Source organism: Plecotus auritus, assembly GCF_963455305.1.
Source record: "Plecotus auritus genome assembly, chromosome: 7".
Classification (NCBI taxonomy): domain Eukaryota; kingdom Metazoa; phylum Chordata; class Mammalia; order Chiroptera; family Vespertilionidae; genus Plecotus; species Plecotus auritus.
In genome coordinates, this window is record NC_137774.1 from 2155316 (window position 1) to 2175628 (window position 20313).

The 20313-nt window shown below is 61.7% G+C and overlaps 1 protein-coding gene across 7 annotated transcripts in view; it reads right to left on the reverse strand.

The window, feature by feature from the left end:
• Positions 1 to 16994, reverse strand: part of PGS1 (phosphatidylglycerophosphate synthase 1) — a 42589-nt gene extending 25595 nt beyond the window's left edge. For 6 of the 7 annotated variants that reach the window (XR_013961083.1, XR_013961084.1, XR_013961085.1 and 3 more), the window contains exons 1-7: positions 16844 to 16990; positions 8086 to 8275; positions 4928 to 5005; positions 4367 to 4466; positions 3458 to 3647; positions 2349 to 2527; positions 1251 to 1772 (exon numbers count right to left, since the gene is read on the reverse strand). Coding sequence is in view for 4 of the 7 variants with exons in the window: in XM_080677891.1 (XP_080534017.1) it covers positions 1251 to 1772; positions 2349 to 2527; positions 3458 to 3647; positions 4367 to 4466; positions 4928 to 5005; positions 8086 to 8275; positions 16844 to 16977 (1393 nt within the window). In the remaining 3 variants the exon portion in view is untranslated. Of the gene's footprint in view, positions 1 to 1250; positions 1773 to 2348; positions 2528 to 3457; positions 3648 to 4366; positions 4467 to 4927; positions 5006 to 8085; positions 8276 to 16843 lie in introns of all 7 variants that reach the window. The other variant, XM_080677890.1, reaches the window with a different exon arrangement.
• Positions 16995 to 20313: the final 3319 nt, after the last annotated feature.

Sequence of the window (20313 nt, forward strand, 5' to 3'; positions counted from 1 at the left end):
CCTGCTGGGTGTTTCTGTCTCAACGGTAACTGGGGAGTCACTGCGCAGCGCGGCTTCAGGGAAGTGACCCACAGCCTCAGGAGCACGGGCCAGGTCCGCCTGGGACCGAGGCAGCGGGAACACCTTCCCGACGGGCCTCGGAGCAGACCAGGAGCCAGCCCTGCCCAGACGGGCCTCGGAGCCGCTCCCAGGCACACACATGCCCTCTCGCTGCCCAGCTCTGTCGCGACGCCCGCCCTGGGCACGGCTACTCTCGGAAGTAACAAAGCCCGAGCTGAGGGGCGGCCAGCACCCTCCACGGCTGGCCTGCCTGTCGAGACCCCTGACCTCCAGCTGGCTTAGCCAGGGACACGTGCTGGGGTCGGAGCAATGGGCCACTCCTGCCCACCAGGCAATGCCACCTGCCCAGCAGCCCCGTGGGGATCCACGTGGGGAGCGGACACCACCCTGGAGGCAGCAGTCTCCTGGGGAGTCAGGTTCAGTCCCCAGAGGGCGGGTCCCGGGGTGGGGGGGGCCTGGCTCCCCGCAGTGCAGCCCGGAGGAAAGCCACGGTTTCGGAGGAAGCGTGCAACCCCAGGCGCCCAGGGGACCTCCCGCCTCACAGACAAGCAGACGAGAGGCCCACACCCGAGAGGAGGCCGAGGCTTTTCCGAAGCCTCCAGAGCAGCCCAGAATCAGCACAGGCCTCTGAGTGCCAAGGAGAAAGGGGGGCGCACCGCCTCCGGGCGCTCAGGGCCCAGCGCTCCACTCCCTCCCTCCGGAGACAGGACTGCCACCGGGCGGGCGTTTCCCCGAGGGCGGGCCGCCCGCGGCTCAGCACAGCTCCAGCCACCCACACGTCTCAGATCTCAGCTCACGCCCCGGGACTGTGCCCACGGCCGCTCCAGGGAGGTGAGGGCTGCCCCAGCGTCCTGACTCACAGACAACTGAGCCTGGGACCCACGGTCACGCACACTGTCCCCGTGGGCGCCGGGAGGGCATAGCCTCAATTTTCCCAGAGTGCGGTGGTGAGGGGAAGACTGAAAACCGATTGTGTAGGACCAAATACGTGCCCCCTTGCCATCCTGAGTCCCGAGGGTGACGCACCGCTGTGGGAGCGCCAGGGTCAGGGGGCTCTCCCGCCCTGCCATCCGCCCGGGAGGCTGCACGACGCCCAAGACTGGCGCTCCCCGTGCCTGGTGCCCAGGAGAGGTTTGCGTGCGCGACATGCAAGCAGAGGGACAGCGAGGCGCCGCGGGCTGGCCCTGTACCTTTGGCGTGGAAGGTCCAGTCCCTCCGCCAGTACTCCTGCAGCCGGACCCGCTCCTGCTGCCCCAGGCTGCACACCTCCCGGTAGAACTGCCGCTCGATGTGCACGTAGGCGGCCGGGATGGCGCCCGCCACCCCCTTGGCCCCGAAGAAACCGTTCACCTCCGGGGAGGCCAGCAGGATCTGGTACTCGGCCCGCGTGCCCAGGACCAGGTCCATGTAGGCCTGGGTCAGGTTGAAGTAGCCGGTGGTGAGGTAGACCCTGGCCCCGCACTCGGCCTCGGTCAGCAGGGCCGAGGTGACCGCCTCGTCGATCTGGATCTCAAAGGGCTTCATCTGGACCAGCGGGTAGATCCACGTGTCTGGCGCTGGCCTGCGGTCACCGGCGGCCGCGGCGTCCCCCTGGGGCCCGAGGGCGTCGCTGTGGAAGGTCTGGGCGTGCAGCATCTGCTGGCGGGTGCGGGCCGAGTTGATAACGCCCATGACCCGAGCGTTGGCTGCCTTGCAGTATGCAGCCCGGTCACCTGGAGGGACACAGCGAGGGGGTTAGAGGGCGTCAGCCCGCCCCGGCATCTCACTCGCCCTCCCTGCCTGCGGGACCTGTTCTCCGCACGCTCGTGCCCGCCTGTTCGGTTAGGCCAGGGTCGCCCATGTTTTCCGTGGGGCCCGAGTGAGGAGTGCAGGTTCTGGGAACCCAAGGGCAAACTGGCGAACACGCAGGTCCTACTTCCACAGCGACGAAGAGGACCCGTGCGCCTTTATGGACCTGAGAAGCTCACGGTCACAGCGGAGCGTGCCGGCGGCGGCAGGCAGGGCGGCAGAGCCCATCACGGGGCGGGCCGGCCTCCACTGCGCGCCCGCTCAGACGCCCCTCCTGGGGGACCCAAGGAGCACCTCTCCAGGTCTGGTGGGTCTGGGTTTAACCCCTGCCCTGCGCACTGACACTCGCCAACTCAGCAGCAGACTGAGAGGCCCCCAGGACGTCAGAGCCACGGAACCCCAGGAACGCAAAGGCCCGGAGAGCCAGCTGCCAGGCCGGCAGCACAGGCCGCAGTGGGGCCGAGCGCAGAGCCTCCGTGCGAGGGAACGGCCGCGCCCACCTTTGTAAGGATGCACCATGCCCTCCACCACCTGCACGGTGTTGTCGCCCTGCAGCTGCAGGGACACGTCGCCCACGGCGTCCACCAGCTCGGTGAAGAAGTCCGCGACGTCGGGACAGTCCTGCAGGAACACGTAGCGGTCCTGGCGGTTGGTGAAGTAGGAGTCACTCAGGTTGGCGCTGCGGGGAGGAAAAGCAGGTGAGGACCAGGCCCGAGGCGCAGCAGTGGGTCCTGGTGACAGGTCTTGGGCACCCAGCAGGAGCAGCTGACAACCCGGAGCAGGACACAGCGGCAGGAGCAGCCAGTGACAGCTGGCTACTGAGCGTGACCACTCCCAAGAGACGGGCAGGAGCGGCCGGCACAGCCCCTCCCCCAGAGCTGCCGGCGCCCGGCGCGTTTCCAGTGTAGTGACGGCGCCCGTGTCTTAGACCCAGGTGGTCCCGGGTCCCCTCCTGGCTCTGCTGACGCCACCCGTCCTCTCCGATCTCTGGTTGCTCGTGTGTCAAGTGAGGAACCCACAGCCCAGGTCCCGGTGAGAGTTTAAGGGTACACCCAGGGCCTAGCGCAGTGGCTGACACGCAGTGGGCGCTCAGTACACACGGCTGCCTTTATTTGTGGAGTGAAGGAAGTGTGACAGAATCTTACTTCCCGACTCATTTTTCTTTGATGCCCAGCCTCCCACGGCCTCCCCTTTGGCAACCATCCGCTTGTTCTCTGTCTGTGGGTCCTGTTCTCAGTGTGACGTTGTTGTTTCTCAGGCCCCAAGTATCAGGGAGATCACGTCTTTCCCTGCCTGACGTGCTTCACCTCGCTTACTACCCTCTGGGTCCACCCACGTTCTCACAAACGGCAAGGCTGCATCCTTCTAGCTGAACAACATCCCACTTCATCCACCTCTTCATCCACTCAGCGATCAGGGCATCTAGCTGCTTCCACAGCCTGGCCACCCGGCTACCGTGGAACCCTGGGGGCGTCCAGCTTCCAGGGCAGACATGGTGCCGAGGAAGACGGGCGAGGGGCGAGAGGCGAGCGGACTGGACGGGCCAGCAGGCCCCAAGGCCCCGGGCGGGAGCCTGTGGCGGGAGAGCTGGCGGAGGGAAGCCACGCACCCGCTCAGGATGACGCTGTCGTCGAAGAGGTACACCTTGATGTGCTGCAGGCCGATGGTCTCGTTGAAGCGCTCGGGCATGAGGAGCCGGAGCAGCCCACGGAGGTTCGGGGTGTGGAAGAGGGAGACGCGCACCTGTTCCGGAAAGCGCTGCAGGAGCGGGAGCAGCATCGTGCGGGAGTTCTTCTGGCCTGACACAGGGCGAGCGGGGAGGGAGGACAGGGCTCACCGGGAAGGCAGCAGCAGGTGCAGCGCCTCCGCGGGCCCCCCGCCTGTGCTGCCCGCTCAGCTGGCGCTGTTTCTGGGCAGAGGAGCGCGGGGCACCTCTGTTCTGGTCGCCCGCTGCCCAGGGCGGGGCTGATGTGGTCGGTGCAGGAGACCTTCTGTCTCCCCCCACCAGCACCCACTGGCCTCCTCCTGGTCACCCACCTCAGCTTTCCTGGGGGTGCCACCCGCCCTCCCTCTTGGCGTTTCTGCTCTGCGTGACGACCGTGCCCACCCGAGCCCGCACCCCAGCCCCACAGCGGAGGGCACCAGGCCTGGGTGGGGCAGGGCCGCACGCTTGGAGCCCGAGGGCAGCCACTGGGGGCTCTGGTCTGGCCACCAGGGTGCCGACTCTTCCAACGGACAAGATGCCCCGGCAAGAAGGGCCTGGCCGTCAGAGCCACCACAGGGAGAAGGAAGCCACAGGACACGGCCAGCGGGGGGGTCCTGGTGACACCCCCGAACCCCGTGCAGCCTGCCCGAAGCAGGTGGTCATGGGAGGCAAACAACTCTCTGTGCCTCCGCTGTTCTCAGTTGGGCCCGCAGTCCCAGCCGCAGAAGGAGCCCGACTCGGGCGGTCAGGCCGTCCTCACCCAGCCCCGCCTGCGAGGTGGGGACAGCTGGGAGAGAGGAGGGCCGCACCCACCTCTGGAGCCCCGCATGAAGTCCAGGAGGATGGACACCTTGAGGTCGGAAGGACACTTCGCTTGGAGTGACTTTTCCAGGGTGCCCTCCAGACAGTCCACCTGCCAAGGCACAGAGGGCAGACCCAGGGGGGACTGTGTTAGGAACGGCCCACGTGCCGGCCATGCCCCCGTCCTGGGCACACCCCGTCCTGGGCACACCCCGTCCTGGGCACACCCCGTCCTAGGCACACCCCGTCCTGGGCACACCCCGTCCTAGGCACACCCCGTCCGCGCTCAGAAACCGGCACCACAGAACTCCTCCATCTGAGGCCGCCTCGGGAGCAGCGGGGACCCTGAGCAGGGCGAGGGGGACACTGACCAGCAAGGTCAGAGGCCAGGACTGGGCCTCCCCACGCCCTCCCCGTCCTCCCGACATGCCCCAGTATTTGGGGCCACGAGAGCAAGAGCTGGCCACAGACGGGGCCAAGGAAGGGCCGCTCTCCGCCTACACCAGGCGCTGGGCAGCGCGAGGTCTGGAGGCAACCCCCTGCTCCCCGCAGGACTGCTCCCCTCAAGCTTACCAGTTCCTGTTCCAAAGGACCTGTCCCCAGGTACAGAGACGCCATCACGACCCGCCTCTTGGCTGCTTTGATCTGCCCCTGGAAGCGAAGGGACATCGCAGAGTTCGCACCAGCATTTCCACGTCGCTGAGAAAATACAGTCCTTCGACCGTGGAGGCAAGTAACACCCACACCGAACTATCCTGACCCCCAACATGGATGGACCACAATCCTCCCTAGAAATACTCGGCCGGAAGTTAGCGGGATCTACCTGCACCAGACACCACGCCGCGCTCGGGAGGGCGTGCACACGCCTGGATGCCTCACGCACAGCTGAGACGCCCATCACTGAGCACAGTGCAAGCCACGCTCCCCGGACCCGCCCCGCACACACCTGCACGTGTGTGTGAGCGTGCGCAGGGCCTGCGGAACACACACGGAGGAGCAGCGCTGGGGGAGGGTGCGGGCGCAAACCTGCGCAGCTGGAGTTTTAGGAGGAGCACGTATTTCTCTTGAAATGCAGACAGACGGGTATGGAGACACGTAAACAGAACATCCCAGCATTCCAAGATGACGCAGCGCATCAGCCCCACAGCCGTGTCCTCTCCTGGGCCCGCACAGCCCCCTGCACCACAGCCCGACAGCACGGGGACCGGCGGGACCGGCTGCGCTCTGTCCGGGGGCACAGCCCGCGTGGTGCGGAAGTGCGGCATCTGCCCGGGACCGGCTCAGAGGCAGGAGACGGCTCCTCTGGTCTCTGCAGCCCCGCCCGCCGAGCAGGTGCGCAGTGCGGCCGCCTCCCGGCCAGGGGTCACCACGTGGAGACTGTCAGCCACCTGGACATCATGAGGACACTAAGAACCTGTTTCTTCCAGCCCCAGCACAGAGCAAACAGCCTCAGCAGCACTGACACCAACGTGGGCGTGTGGACAGGCGAGTGGGGGGAGGGGGAGCACGCACACAGCCACATGCACACACACACACACACAGGCACAGACAAACAGACAAATGTACACACGTACACACACAGGCAGATACACACACAGGCATAGACAAACAGACAAATGTACACACGTACACACACACACACAGGTATAGACAAATAGACAAATGTACACACGTACACACACACACAGGCATAGACAAATGTACACATGTACACACACACATACAGGCATAGACAAATGTACACACGTACACACACATACAGGCACAGACAAATAGACAAATGTACACACATACACACACACACACAGGCACAGACAAATAGACAAATGTACACACATACACACACAGGCAGGCACACACACACAGGCATAAACAAACAGACAAATGTACACATGCACACACACACAGGCATAGACAAATAGACAAATGTACACACATACACACACATACATGCACAAACAAATAGACAAATGTACACACGTACACACACAGGCATAGACAAATAGACAAATGTACACACATACACACACATACATGCACAAACAAATAGACAAATGTACACACATACACACACAGGCAGGCACAAACAAATAGACAAATGTACACACATACACACACAGGCAGGCACAAACAAATAGACAAATGTACACACGTACACACACACATACAGGCACAGACAAAGAGACAAATGTACACACGTACACACACACACACAGGCATAGACAAACAGACAAATGTACACACGTACACACACAGACACGCATAGACAAATAGGCAAATGTACACACGTACACACACAGGCAGATACACAAACACAGGCATAGACAAATAGACAAACGTACATACGTACACACACACCCACACACACAGGCATAGACAAATAGACAAATGTACACACGTACACACACACACACACACACAGAACTGGTTCTGGAAGGAGCCGGCCAGGAGTAAGCTCAGGGCTAAAGGAGAGCGCATTCCTGGGCAGACCTGTCTGACCTCCTCAGACCTGGGCTCTAACCTCACTGTTGGATGAACTCCCTGAGTCCATGGCCATAAAAAGTCGTCAGCACTGAATTACCTCACTCCAATTAGCAGTTCAGCCACAGAGAAGGAGAGGCGCATGAACTCCTGGGGGGCCCCAGGGCCAAGTTCAGCAGCTCCTCAGGCACAGACGGCACCAGAAAGGACCAGGACTGCGGGGCCACAACCAGAGCCCGCGCCCCAGGCCGCTGCCACGCCTCTGCAGGAGCGGGAGGCCAGCACGTCCCGGCCACGCAGTCTGCACCCGCACACGACGCCCACCCGTGACGCGGCTTGTGGGAGCCGTCTCCGGGGCAGAGGTCCCAGTGCCCGGCCAGAACCAGGTCGGTCCTTCCCGGCCGTCGCCAGCAGGGCCGCCGGGCGGGGCACATGCCCTCCTGCCTCCCCTCTGGTGGGCTGCCCCCAGCACAGGACAGGCCCGGAGCCCAGGACCTGCCCCCGCTGCCCCGTCTGGGCTGCTCCACCTTAGCCACACAGGGGAGCTCTGACCAAGCGGACTCACCCACCTGTGCGCTGGAACACAACAGGCAGGGCCCACAGGAGTGAGTGAGCAGCATTAAAAGCTTCCAGAACAGAAGGCGGCCCCAACCCAGGACGCCCCCAACCTCACACCCGAACCCCTACCCACACATCCACCGCGCTCCGCCTGCCAACCGCGCTCCGCCTGCCCACCGCGCTCTCCCTGCCCACCGCGCTCCCCCTGCCCACCGCGCTCCCCCTGCCCACCGCGCTCCGCCTGCCCACCGCGCTCCCCCTGCCCACCGCGCTCCCCCTGCCCACCGCGCTCCGCCTGCCCACCGCGCTCCCCCTGCCCACCGCGCTCCGCCTGCCCACCGCGCTCCCCCTGCCCACCGCGCTCCCCCTGCCCACCGCGCTCCCCCTGCCCACCGTGCTCCGCCTGCCCACCGCGCTCTCCCTGCCCACCGCGCTCCCCCTGCCCACCGCTCCGCCTGCCCACCGCGCTCCGCCTGCCCACCGCGCTCTCCCTGCCCACCGCGCTCCCCCTGCCCACCGCGCTCCCCCTGCCCACCGCGCTCCGCCTGCCCACCGCGCTCCGCCTGCCCACCGCGCTCCCCCTGCCCACTGCCCCCTGCCCACCACGCTCCCCCTGCCCACCGCGCTCCGCCTGCCCACCGCACCCACCGCGCTCCGCCTGCCCACCGCGCTCCGCCTTCAACGCAACTCACCTTCATGAGCTCAAAAAACTCGGCGGGGGCCGAGAGCACCCTGACGTGGGAGCTGCAGACGCCGAACTCCGGGACCAGGTTTCTGATCCACTGGAAGCGGTGCACGCCCTCCGGGCACAGGCAGCAGGGCGGGGAGGTGACCTGGGGGACGGTTGGGGACAGCAAAGGAGCCAGCAGCAGCCATGGGGACCTGGTTAGAGACACAGAGGGTCAAGCTCCGCAGACGCATCCTCAACGGCTCTCTCCGCTACTGGGGAGAGGAAGAGGAAGAGAAGGATCTTTATTTTATTTTTTTGCCAGTTTTGGATCTTCTAGGCCAGTGGTCGGCAAACTCATTCGTCCACAGAGCCAAATAACAACAGGACAACGATTGGAATTTCTTTTGAGAGCCACATGTTTTAAACTTAAACTTCTTCTAACGCCACTTCTTCAAAATAGACTCGCCCAGGCCGTGGTATTTTGTGGAAGAGCCACACTCAAGGGGCCAACGAGCCGCCTGTGGCTCGCGAGCCGCGGTTTGCCGACCACTGTTCTAGGCCACTTTAAGTGAGCCCAGCTCACACTCCGCACAGGTTTTCCCTTCGGCCCCTCCGAGCTGAGCAGCTTGAGAAGTGCCGATGGCCGTGGACAACCCCACCTTCACGTGGACCCCACGCGCCCCCAGATCAGCGCTCCCAGCAGCTCTGGGAGGCCACCGCTGGGCCACCGCTGGGCCACCGCTGCTGCTCGCGCGGCCTGTGAGCGCCAGGCTCCGCTGCAGCCAGCCCGCCAGCAGCAGGCCCGGGAGACAGCCGGGCTGGCACTTGGGGAAGGGCCAGAACAGCAAAGGCTCCCGGACCCTTAGTCAGTGAGGGAATGAACTGGCCACCAGGGTAAAAAGCAGCTTGCTCCTTCACTCGGGCAGGGAGGGGAAGGCTGGGGCAGGAGAGGTCAGGGGAGGTCATCTCAAGAGGCGCCGGGGTGACAGCACGGCCCTCCCTGCTGCACACGTCTTTGGGGGCCGCGCCCCGCCTCCGGGCCGCCCCGGGCCGACCACAGGGAGCTGTGCCCTGGCCCACAGTCCCCCGAGGCGGCGACTGCAGGACGCTGGCCCTGCCCGGGGAGCCCTATCTGCGCTGACCCGGCCTGGAACACCTGTGGGCACGGGAGGGGCACCGTGCACAAACCGGGCCAGAGCCCCCGAACACTGCGGCAGGAAAACCCTCCTCAGTGTGTGACCTCGGAGCCCGCCCCCAGAGGGACTGGGGAAAGGACGCTTAAACACCCCAAGGGCTGAAGGTCCATGGATTCCAGGAAGGTGACCTCATGGGCTTGCCTCGTGACACCGCCGATCTCCCCAGCGCTGGTCCAGGGCTGGTCCAGGGCCCTACAGCGCCAGGTGGCCCACAGCTGTGCTTCCCAGAAAGCCCGTCTGCCCCAGCCACTGAGTGCCAAGAAACCTTTAGTCAGCGAGGAAGGCAGGCCGCCTGGATGCGGGAGGCCTGGGGGGCGGGGGGGGGGGGGGGGGCGGCAGTGGGAACAGCTGTGCCTCCTGCTGTCTACGGGGTGGTGACCCCACGCGCGCACAGGCGGGCATCAGCCTGCTAGGTTTCTCTAGCTCCCAGGCTGCCGGCAGCAGCTTGCACAGGAAAGGCCGAGAGGCTAACAAGGGACTGCGGCCTCAGCTCCCCAAACCGCGGGCTGACCTCCTGCGGGGCTCAGGCCACCTTCTGGGGGAGCAGCGCTCCTCAGTCCAACGGGAGCCAGAGGCGAGGGAGAGCCGCCCCGCCGAAGCCCAGGGCCTGGTCTGAGGTTCACTACCACCGTCTATCTGACCAGGGCCACCCTCTCCCCGGCTCACGGCACGTGTCAGGCTCGGACCGTGGACCATAAAAAGAGACCCGGCCCTGGCTAGTGTCAGCCCTCGGACTGAAGGGTCCGGGTTCAATTCCGGCAAAGGGCAGGTACCACGACGGCAGGCTCCATCCCTGGCCCTGTCGGGGCCATGCGGGAGGCAACCGATCCCCGTGCCACTCCCACAGGGATGTTTCTCTCCGCCCCCCGCCCCCATCCCTTCCACGCTCTAAATGTCAATGGAAAAGGTTCTTGGGTGAGCACTAATCAAAACAAAACAAAACAGAAAGACCAGTCACCTGCGCCCAGGCCACGCATCCTTCCTGCGCCAGGAGGCTCGACCGGCTCCCAGAAAGGAAGCTGAGGAAACACCTCCTTGGCACAGGCACCGGGAGAGGGAGAGTGCCAACCCGGGCCTCCAGCCAAGTCACCACGTGGCACCGACGTGCACCGTGGAGGGCACGGGCGGAGCCGGCACAGCCCCTGCCTCTCACAAACCTGGTGCCTCACGGGCTTACACACCTGAGATTGCGGGAGGACACGAGAAACCGTGCTAACGTTAACTAAATAAGCTCAAAACACGGTCTGTGCGCTTCGAGGGACGCCCGAGCTCTGCGCTGTCCACACCCTGGCACCTGCCGGCCACCACCTTACAACGTGGCACGGACGGGAGCTGTGAGCAGGGCTGGCCGAAGCCACCGTTGCCAGGAAAGCCCAGGAGGGTCTCAACAGCCAGCCCAGGGGTCCCGTGGGTGTCGCCCACGGCCAGCGGTGTCCTGCTGGGGGAGGCCTCTGGCAGGCCTGGGCGACGGCCACTGTGGGCGGGTCCCTGCAGGGCAGCTCTCGCCGGGATCCGTCCGCCAGGGCCTGAGCCAGGATCTGCCGAGGCCCTCCTCGCGGCTTCCTGTGGAATCTGTGCCCCGACAGGTTTGTGTCTGTCGGAGAGAGCAGCAGCCAAAGCCAACGGGTGTCAGGGATTCGCTGCGGAGGGAGGAGGCCCAGCCTCAGCGGCCATTTCATCGCCACCGAGGAAGGTGCCCGGAGAGGGGGCTCAGTGTCCTCGGAGAGCACCACAGGGGCGGCGCAGGCTGGGACAGCCACGCCAGCTGCCTCGGGGCGGGGAGGGGGGCACAAGCAGCCCCCCATCTGAGCGCCCCCTGCTGGCTCCCCCAGAGCCCGCTCAGGGACCCATCTGTTTCCTTCCAGCTCAACCAGAACCCCTTGGCGGTTACTTCCCGCTCTCCACCAGGGAGCCCTGGGAATTTCCTCAGAAGATGTCCCCGTGCACAGCAGCCTCCTGCAGTCTCCCTGTGCCCGGGCCGAGCACCTGCGCCAGGCCCTCCCCTCACCCAGGGAGCTTCCCCAAGGGGCCTCGCGTCCCAGGTCAGAAACCTCACCCCAGGGCCCCGCGGGGGCAGGGAGCTGGCCGCACAGCCCTGTCACACTCACGTGTACGGTGTGTGTACACACACACATACACACACACACACATACACATATACACACACACACACATACACACACACATACACACACATACACACACATACATACACACATACATACACACACACACATACACACACACATATACACACACATACACACACACACACACACATACACACACACACATACACACACACACACACACACACACACACACACACACACACGGTTCCCGCATCCAGGCCTGGGCTCCCGAGTTCCCCTTCCTCAGGACCTCGCTCCCTTCCTGTTACAGGAGGACAAGTGCCCACTCGGCGCCCGGCACAGCAGGGCGTTCAGAGAATGGGGCTCGGGCAGGAGCAGGGGCACCCGGCATTCAAACTGCAAACACACAGACAATGCAAACCAACCCGCAGCCCCCACTCGCGAAGGTGCAATGGGACCGGCACCCTGTCCACAGGGCAGGCTCTGGCACCCACAGGATGCCTGGCTCTCGGTGAAGGTTCGGCCACGTGGGTAAGGCTTTCCGCCATAAGCGAGGGCAGCGGAAGCCTACCTGGCCCACACAGGACCATGCAGCCCGCCCCCCCCCCCCCCCCCCCGTGCATGGCATGGGACATGAGCCAGCCAGAAGCGGCTGAGATGCTGTGGACACGCTTGCTTGCAAGGCAGCCTCGGGGAACGCAGGGCAGTTCCCCTCGCTTTTCCCGACAAGACAGGAAGCCGACGGCCCTGGGGAAACAGGCCCCACTGTGTGCCAGCAGCTGAGATCCCTGGGGGCTCCCTCCCACTCAGCGAGGCAGCAGGACGCACTGAGCAACCTCCCAGGGCTCCAGAGCTGGGCATGCGGGCTCCGGACGAGCACACGGGGAGGTCCGAGGCTGTGCTCGGACACTGACCTCCGGACAGCCAGGAGTCCGCATACCGGCACTGGCGAAGTGTCCCCCCTGAGGGCTCAGAGCCGTGGTCTGAAGCTCCGCGAACTGTGGGAACGCTAAGACTTATGGGACAAGGTCTGTGTCTTGGGTCCCCCCCACATCCGTGCAAATCAACCAGAAAAGACAGAAGTTTTTAAAAGAAACTGAGCTCTCTGGATGGCCATATTTTCAGAAACTACGATTTTAAGAAAAGCTCACCCCCTCCCCGCAGCCATACACAGTGAAATGTAAAAAAAAAAAAAAAAAAAGTGAACTAATGAGAAAAGAGCAGCTGTCATAGCACTTCCTGAGAAAGGCTCGAGAAACTACCTGCAGGTACCGGACTTCCTGCGGCCGGCCCGGGCAGCCCTGACTGACTAACGCAAGACCCAGCCTGCCCGGAAGTGATGGGTCCCTGATTCCCGCAGGTGACGGCAGACCCAGGCCCGCTGAGCCCCCACCGGAAGCCAGCATCTGACCACACACTGGCCAGATGGCCCTCCTCCTGACTTGCCAGAAACAAAGTCGATTGCATCACGGGGCCAGAAAGCTAGACTACAACCCACATCGCAGGGCTGGCCAAACGCAGGAGGCTATGGAAGTGCGGACAGGAGCCAATCACGTGCTCTGGGAACCAGACGGCTTCGCAGCAGCCCGGAAAAGGGCTTCTGACGTCCATCCGAGCGTGTGTTTACCAGGGGATTATCTATCGGCGCACTTCAACCCCGGCTGGTTTCTGTCCATCCACAGGGCAGACGGACCGCCTAGTCCAGCCGTGGGCAAACTACGGCCCGGATCCGGCTGTTCTATCCGGTTCTCTTGCTCTCCCCTCCGCTCCTTTACTTTGAATTTATATTAGTTCACACAAACACTCCATCCATGCTTTTGTTCCGGCCCTCCGGTCCAGTTTAAGAACCCATTGTGGCCCTCGAGTCAAAAAGTTTGCCCACCCCTGGAGTCCTCCAGCAGCACCGTGCTCGGGGGAGACCTGCGAACATTAACGTAGCTACAACGTAGAAGTCTGTCTGCTGCGAACCTTACTTTAATTCCATGTAAGGTCGAAGGTGAATGACTTGGGGGAAGTCATGCTTTAATTGGAAACCTCCCCCGCCCACTCATCCTACTGCTATAAATAGACCAAGAGGGACCCCACTAAGCCCTCATGAGCAAGGAGGGCTGGGTCCCAGCATCAAAGTGCAAAGAAACAGTCATTTCTGGAAATCTGATGGTCCCTCAGGGCAGAAACTGCTACCAGGTTAACCAAGAGTTTGCAGATCTGACGTCACAACGTAAGAAACTCTAACTGAAAGAGGAGGCTGCTGGTTACGTCTCCCTCTTCTCACTCAGAGAAGTTGGCCCCCTCGGCCCCCCAACACACACACCTAGAACAGAGAACATAGGACTTGGGTTTCAAAAGCAAAGCCTTTTCTGCACATATAGCTCAAAGTGAAAACTGTGTGTTTTTAAAGGGGCCACAGAAAAACCCTCCTTGAATGGCAGGTGAGCTGGGCCATGAACTCACACCCTCCCGGCACACTTCCCACCAGGTCTCGCTCCAGATGACACGTCGGCCCTGTGTAGTCTGATGACTCCAAAAAAGCCATCTGAGCGTTTGTCCTCCCCCTCCTGAGCTCCAGACCTGCCAGTCAACTGTCCACGGGACCCCCACGTGGACACGCCTGGATACTGATTAACAAGCCCCAAACTTACCCTCTCATCCTCCCCAAACCTGGTCCTTCCCACCATCCACAGTCAGTCACCCAAGTCAGAAACAGGACCCACCTCCTCAGCACTCTCCCCTCTACACAGCCGCCCCCCCCCCCCCCAGCCCGCTCTTCTATTCCCACGGTCCTGACTTCATACGAACCCACCACCTTAGGCCTGGACCACTAGCAAAAGAAACTACACAGAATCTCAGAGCTTGCTTCTCGGGATCTTGGCCCAGAGGCCTGACGGACTCCCAGCTCCCCCCACCCCCTTTCCGATAACTACTGTCAGCTCCTGGAAATGGTTTGAGACGCTGTGGAACCTCAGAACTGCGACCTCCTGCTGCTATGATCATCACTCACCATCCTTCCTGAAGCCCCATTCCCCCATCCTTCACCTAGCCCAGTGATCGGCAAACTCATTAGTCCACACAGCCCAATATCAACAGGACAACGATTGCAATTTCTTTGGAGAGCCACATTTTTTAAACTTAAACTTCTTCTAACGCCACTTCTTCAACATAGACTCGCCCAGGCCATGGTATTTTGTGGAAGAGCCACACTCAAGGGGCCAAAGAGCCGCATGTGGCTTGCAAGCCGCGGTTTGCCGACCACGGACCTAGCCTACTCCTATTCTCCCAACCCATGGCTCTGAGAGCACCGCCACCAGGAAGCCTTCCGTGACTTCCAGGCGTGCCTCTGAGGGACCTTTTTCCACCTTCACTTTGCTATTATTGTTGCTTATGGATCTGAGCATCTTAGGTCTCATCTTGGTTTCTCAGCTGCCCGGCCCAGCCAAGCAGTGCTCTCCACATGCGCGCTGGGGGAACGAAGCCAGCGTGAGTCGGAGAGAACAGCAGTCCTTCTGGGTCACTAGTTATCAGAAGCCTGAAGCAGAGCTGTCTGTCACCAGGGCTGTATCTGTAACTGAAAGGAAACCACTGCCGGGAAGGAACAGAACCCTCACCGCCGCCTCACTAGCGGCCAGGACCCGGCAGGCACTCCGACAGCTGGGTCAGACGGGCAAGCTCAAGTCTGAAATGATTTCAGCCCCTGACTACACAGAACTATTATCAATGAATCAATGATCCGAGTTACAAGAAACCACACTGTTCGGGGAATGAGGAATTGGGAGGTGCAACTGATCGAAGAAAATGAAAGCCAGTAGTCACGGGTGAGTGGCCATGCAAACCCACACACCGAGGCCACAGAGAATCGGAAAAAGAAAAAAAAAAAAAAAACACAAAAAAAACCCTGCGAACTGAAAAGGTCCAGGAGGCAGAAACCTCGAGCGTGGTAACGCCGGTCACAGCACAGGCATTCTTTCCAAGGACGGCAGAACACCAATTTCTGGCAGGTGTGCGCCTGTGTCGGTGATTTCACCGAGTTTCTGGTGTAATTGTTGACCCAGAAAAACACCGACTATCTCTCTCGGTTTAATCGCCAAGAACCATGGGGCCACTGAACCTACTAACACTATTTACAAAAAGGGCTTGGCCATTTTAGACCATCCCCATTGACGCATGGCCCCCGCCCCTCTCCTCCCCCCCCCCCCCCAAAAAAAGAACACACCAAGAAGACTGTGTTTCTGAGAAGAATCTGTGAAGATTGCCCAACACCCTTTAGTAATCAATCCCAATGTCAAACAATGATGCATGCGGTGGTTTTCGCAGAGTTTAAACACATACAGGGAAATGACAAGATGGCCTAAACAGCTTGGAGGAGAGGACATTTCTTGAAACTTTAAAACAAATTTCTCGGTAGCTTGAGGCCAGGATGTGGAAGTCACCTGACTTGGCTGTCCCCTGGAATGGACTGGTCTTTGCTGAGAACCAGTTACAGAAAGCGGAGAGGCCACGCCCACTCCCCCTGGCTGCAATCACGTGAAATCTGAAAAGCCTTTCGGCTCAGTAGGTTTCCAAGAGTTCCATCAGGCCCAGGTTCCAGCGCCTGGAAGTTCCCCTAATCAAACCCTTTCTGCTGAAAACCTCCCGCCCTCAGCCAATAGGAAGCAAAGCCCTTCCCTTACCTAGAATCTGCACACAGGACTGGACCACAGATCGCGGTACCCAAGAGGCACAGATAAAAATCTAAGACAATGCTCAGAGGATGCAGTTCTAAGATATTTTCCCGCTAAGGATGCAGTGCAAGGCTCGAATCTAATTTTAAAAAAACAAAAACGTATTGGAACACAGAGAATTCTTTTCCCCTTTTTTTAATCTCGGCCACTGCAGCAGGCCTCTCAGGGCGGGTGTTCTGGGTAAGTGTTTACTTTGGAAGCCCACGGCCCGGAGGACCGGCTTCAGAGCCTCCTTCACCGTTTACGTAACTCCCTTCAGTACTTTTCCAGAGCGCAGGCCCGCTGAAGGCGCTCGTGGAGGGGGTTGGAGTGGGTCCTCTTCCCGGGCCGAGTGCCCCTGACTCAGGATTGCTTCACAGCCCTCGGCCGGCGGGATGGGAGGAACACCGCGCGGCATCCCAGCCGGGCTGATTCACGCCCCGGCCCCCGCAGCCAGCGTGACTCAGGGAAAGACCCCCCGAGCCCCACAGTCTCGCGTCGACACTGTCACATCCCCCTCCGAGGGCACGCACTGCGCCTCGGGCAAGTGCGCGCGGCCCGGGGAGCCCGCAGGGCCACCCCCACCCCGGGCAGGCGGGCGCCGCGGCGGGGACGCGGGGAGCCTGCAGGGAAGGGAGCCTGCGGGCGCCGAGGCGGGGACGCGGGGAGCCTGCAGGGAAGGGCGCCGAGGCAGGGACGCGGGGAGCCTGCGGGGCGGGGAGCCTGCGGGCGGCGGGCGCGGGACGTGGGGAGACGGGGACACGGGGACCCGCTGCCACCCGCCGCCCCCTCACCTCCGGCGCCGGCGGTCCCGGTTCCGGCCGAAGCGGTCGGACAGGCGCCCCAGGAGCGCGGCCAGCCCGGGCCGGCCAGGCAGGAGGCCCAGCAGCCGCCGCCAGAACACCGGCCCCGCCGCGGCCGCCGCCATGGAGACTCGCGGCTTCCGCTTCCGGCGCGAAAAAACTTTATTGACAGCGGCGCGCGGACACTGGGCGGCGCGCGCACGAGCAGCGGCGGGAGGAGGCCCCGCCCCCGCAGCCCTGTCTCCCCCGCGGCCGGCGGCAGGTGGGCGCAGGTGGGCTGCACGCCCCGAGCCGCCGCCCGCACCCCCGACTCAGCGTCGATAAGCGGGGACACTGCCTTTCGGACCCCACGGTCCAGTGCGGCTGCGACTCGGGCGAAACTGGGTTCCCGCTGACTCACTCCGCGCGCCGAGCACGGAAAATCCCTGCCGGGAGCCGAGCCCGTGGGCACCTTGTGGGCACCTTGTGGGCACCTTGTGGGTCCCGGGGCTGCAGCCCCACTGTGTGTGCAGGCCACGAAGGCTCCTGCTGTCGCCGGCCCCCGCCCGGGAGGGACGGTGCTGTGGCCGGACAGGCTGAAGGAGCGCATCCCTCCAGCCAGAAACACTATTTCGCTAATTTTTTAAAAAGGAAAACGTTGCAGGATTCTGAGGCGGGAGAGGGAGCCCGGATCTGTTACAGGCGGCTCCGGGGCGGACCCGCGTGGGCTGGGCCTCTGAACCTGGAGACGCTGTAGGACATCATCATTTCCTATTTATTCCGGGGCCGGGGGTGGTTGTGAGGCTAAAAGGATGTGGACACACTGGATAAAGAAACTCTCTGAATTCCACTTCCACCAAATTGTTCCCAGCGAGTCAATGACACGGTCCCTACAGAAACGCTCCTCTCGGCGTTTGCTCCTGATGTCAAAAGTCGCGACACCATGCACAGCGGGGCGTTGGTTACACAAACAATGGTACTCCCGACGCTGAAAAGCCACACATCCATTTAAAAAATGCTCTTGAAGATGGTTTGCTCTAGATTAGAAGAATGTGTTTGGACATTAAGAGTAAAAACCAATTCACCGAAGAGTAGGACAGCGCTTCCCTCGTTTTGTCAAAAATTGAAAAAGAGAGAGTGCGTACAGACAGACTGAAGAAAAAAAAAAAGTTAACATTTGGTTATTTGGTGCTATTCAAGAATTTCCAAATTGTTTGCCACATCCAGTGCTTGACTGGTTGTGATTTTCCCATTCAGATTAGATAGCTTTACAAATACAAGACAGAATTTGATTCAACTCTTCCCAGCCTGAAGAGGTGAATCACCCAACTTCCTAACTTCCAGTAACCAGAATGAGACCATCCGTTCCGTGGTTCCACTTGTGCACGGCGCTGGGCACGGGAGATGCACAGTCGAGTTGCTGGTTGGGCGTGCCGTGAAGCTCAGCGTGAGCACCTGGTGGCCCCGGGCCGTCCTGAACAGGGCTCCCTAGCTGGTTTGGCGCAGTGGCCTGCAGACCCAAGGGTCCCGGGTTCAATTCCGGTCAAGGGCACGGCACGTACCTTGGTTGCAGGCTCCTCCCTGGCCCGGGGCCCTGGTCAGGGCTCGTGCAGGAGGTAACCAATTGATGTGTTTCTCTCACATGGATGTTTCTCTCTGTCTTTCCCTCTCTCTTCCACTCTCCCTATAAATCAATGGAAAAATATCCTCGGGTGAGGATTTAAAAAAGGGGGGGGGGGCGGCCTGGCAGGTTTGGCTCAGTGGATAGAGCGTCGGCCTGAGGACTCAAGGGTCCTGGGTTCGATTCCGGTCAGGGGCATGTACCTTGGTTGCAGGCACATCCCCAGTTGGGGGTGTGCAGGAGGCGGCTGATCGATGTTTCTCTCTCATCAATGTTTCTGGCTCTCTATCCCTCTCCTTTCCTCTCTGTAAAAAGGTCAATAAAATACATTTAAAAAAAAAGGGGGGGGGGCTGGCCCCTTCTCCTTGCAGGTGGTGCTTTGCTGGGTGAGGTGTTAAGTGAGACAAACAACCACGTGCTGACCCACGGGGAGTTTCCAAGACCTCAAATAAATTGCAGTTGCCCTCCATGAGATGGACAGCATTGTGTGTGGGAGACTTGCATGCGGGACAGTATTCACTGGGGTGTATGACCCAGTGCCTGTGGGGGGGGGGGGGCACACACTCAGAGCCTCTGGCCCCGACGGCTGGCGTGAAACCAGCTGCAACCGGAGTGAAGCAACCGCAACTCTGCCCCAGGACACGCACGTGTGGCGATGGCAAACGTTTTAAACGATGGTTTTCAGAGATGGAGCCATGTTGTAAATGGCTGCATTTACACGAGGACATTACAGTTACAAACACTCCCTCCTCTGGAAGGTGCCCCGGGCCTTGGCGGGAATCAGCAGAGCCGCTAAGGCCTGTCACAGACGGAGGGTGCCCCTCCAGCAGCCTGGAGGATGGGTGGGCAGGCAGCCTGGGCAGACACCCCTACTGCTGCCGGGCGGGGGGCGTCTCGAGTCACACCCTGATGACCTGGGGAAGGCACCTGTCCTCAGAGAAACCCTGGCGCTCGGAAGCCATCGGTGGAGTCCCCCTCACCCATGGCCTGCCTTCTCTTTAGTTTCTTCCCACACAGGAGGTGTCAGGGTTAGAGGGACAAGGCCGATGCCCTGATGACAGAGCTCCTGTCTTCCCGGCCGGAAAAGGAAACCCATTCACTGAAGGAGAGCTGACGTCAGGAAGTGGGGGCTGCTGCCCCCACAGCCAGCTGCTCTCGCTGGCAGGAAATCCGGAGCCAAGGCCTGGGCCTCACTGTCTGGGACTCACTCCCTGGACTGAAGACCCGGCCCGTGCCCCAGAGACGGGCCGCCTCCCCTAGCCAGGGTCTCCCCCCAACAAAGGGCTATCAGCAAACTCGAGAGGGAGGAAGAGGCGGGCCAGCCCACCTCCTGCCGCAGCGATGATGGGAGACTTTCCTGCGCCCCTTGGACTCGGGGGATGATCTGCTGGTTCAGGGCAGCGCGTTCTGGTTTCGTAGGGACCCCGGGACTCAGGCTGGGGTGCAAGCAGCCTTGGCCGCTGCCCGCCTCTCCCCCCATTCTTCTACCTGGTCACTGCCTGGGTCACCAGCCGAGCCTTTTTATTTTAAGTATATTTGTATTGATTTCGGAGAGCGGGGGAGAGAGAGAAACATCAATGATGAGAGAGAATCATGGATCAGCTGCCTCCTGCACGCCCCCCACTGGGGATCCAGCCTGCAACCGGGACATGTGCCCTGACCGGGAATCGAACCCTGACCTCCTGGTTCCTAGGTCAACCCTCAATCACTGAGCCAGGCCAGCTGGGCAGCCTGACCTTTTTCCAACCCCTTAGGCTCCCCACATGCATTGCTGTGTTAGCTGTTCCCTCTACTTCCAGGGTCTCCCCCCGTTCCTCTCACCTCCCCTAGAAAGCCGTCCCGGCCCAGAGCAAGGTTTCCT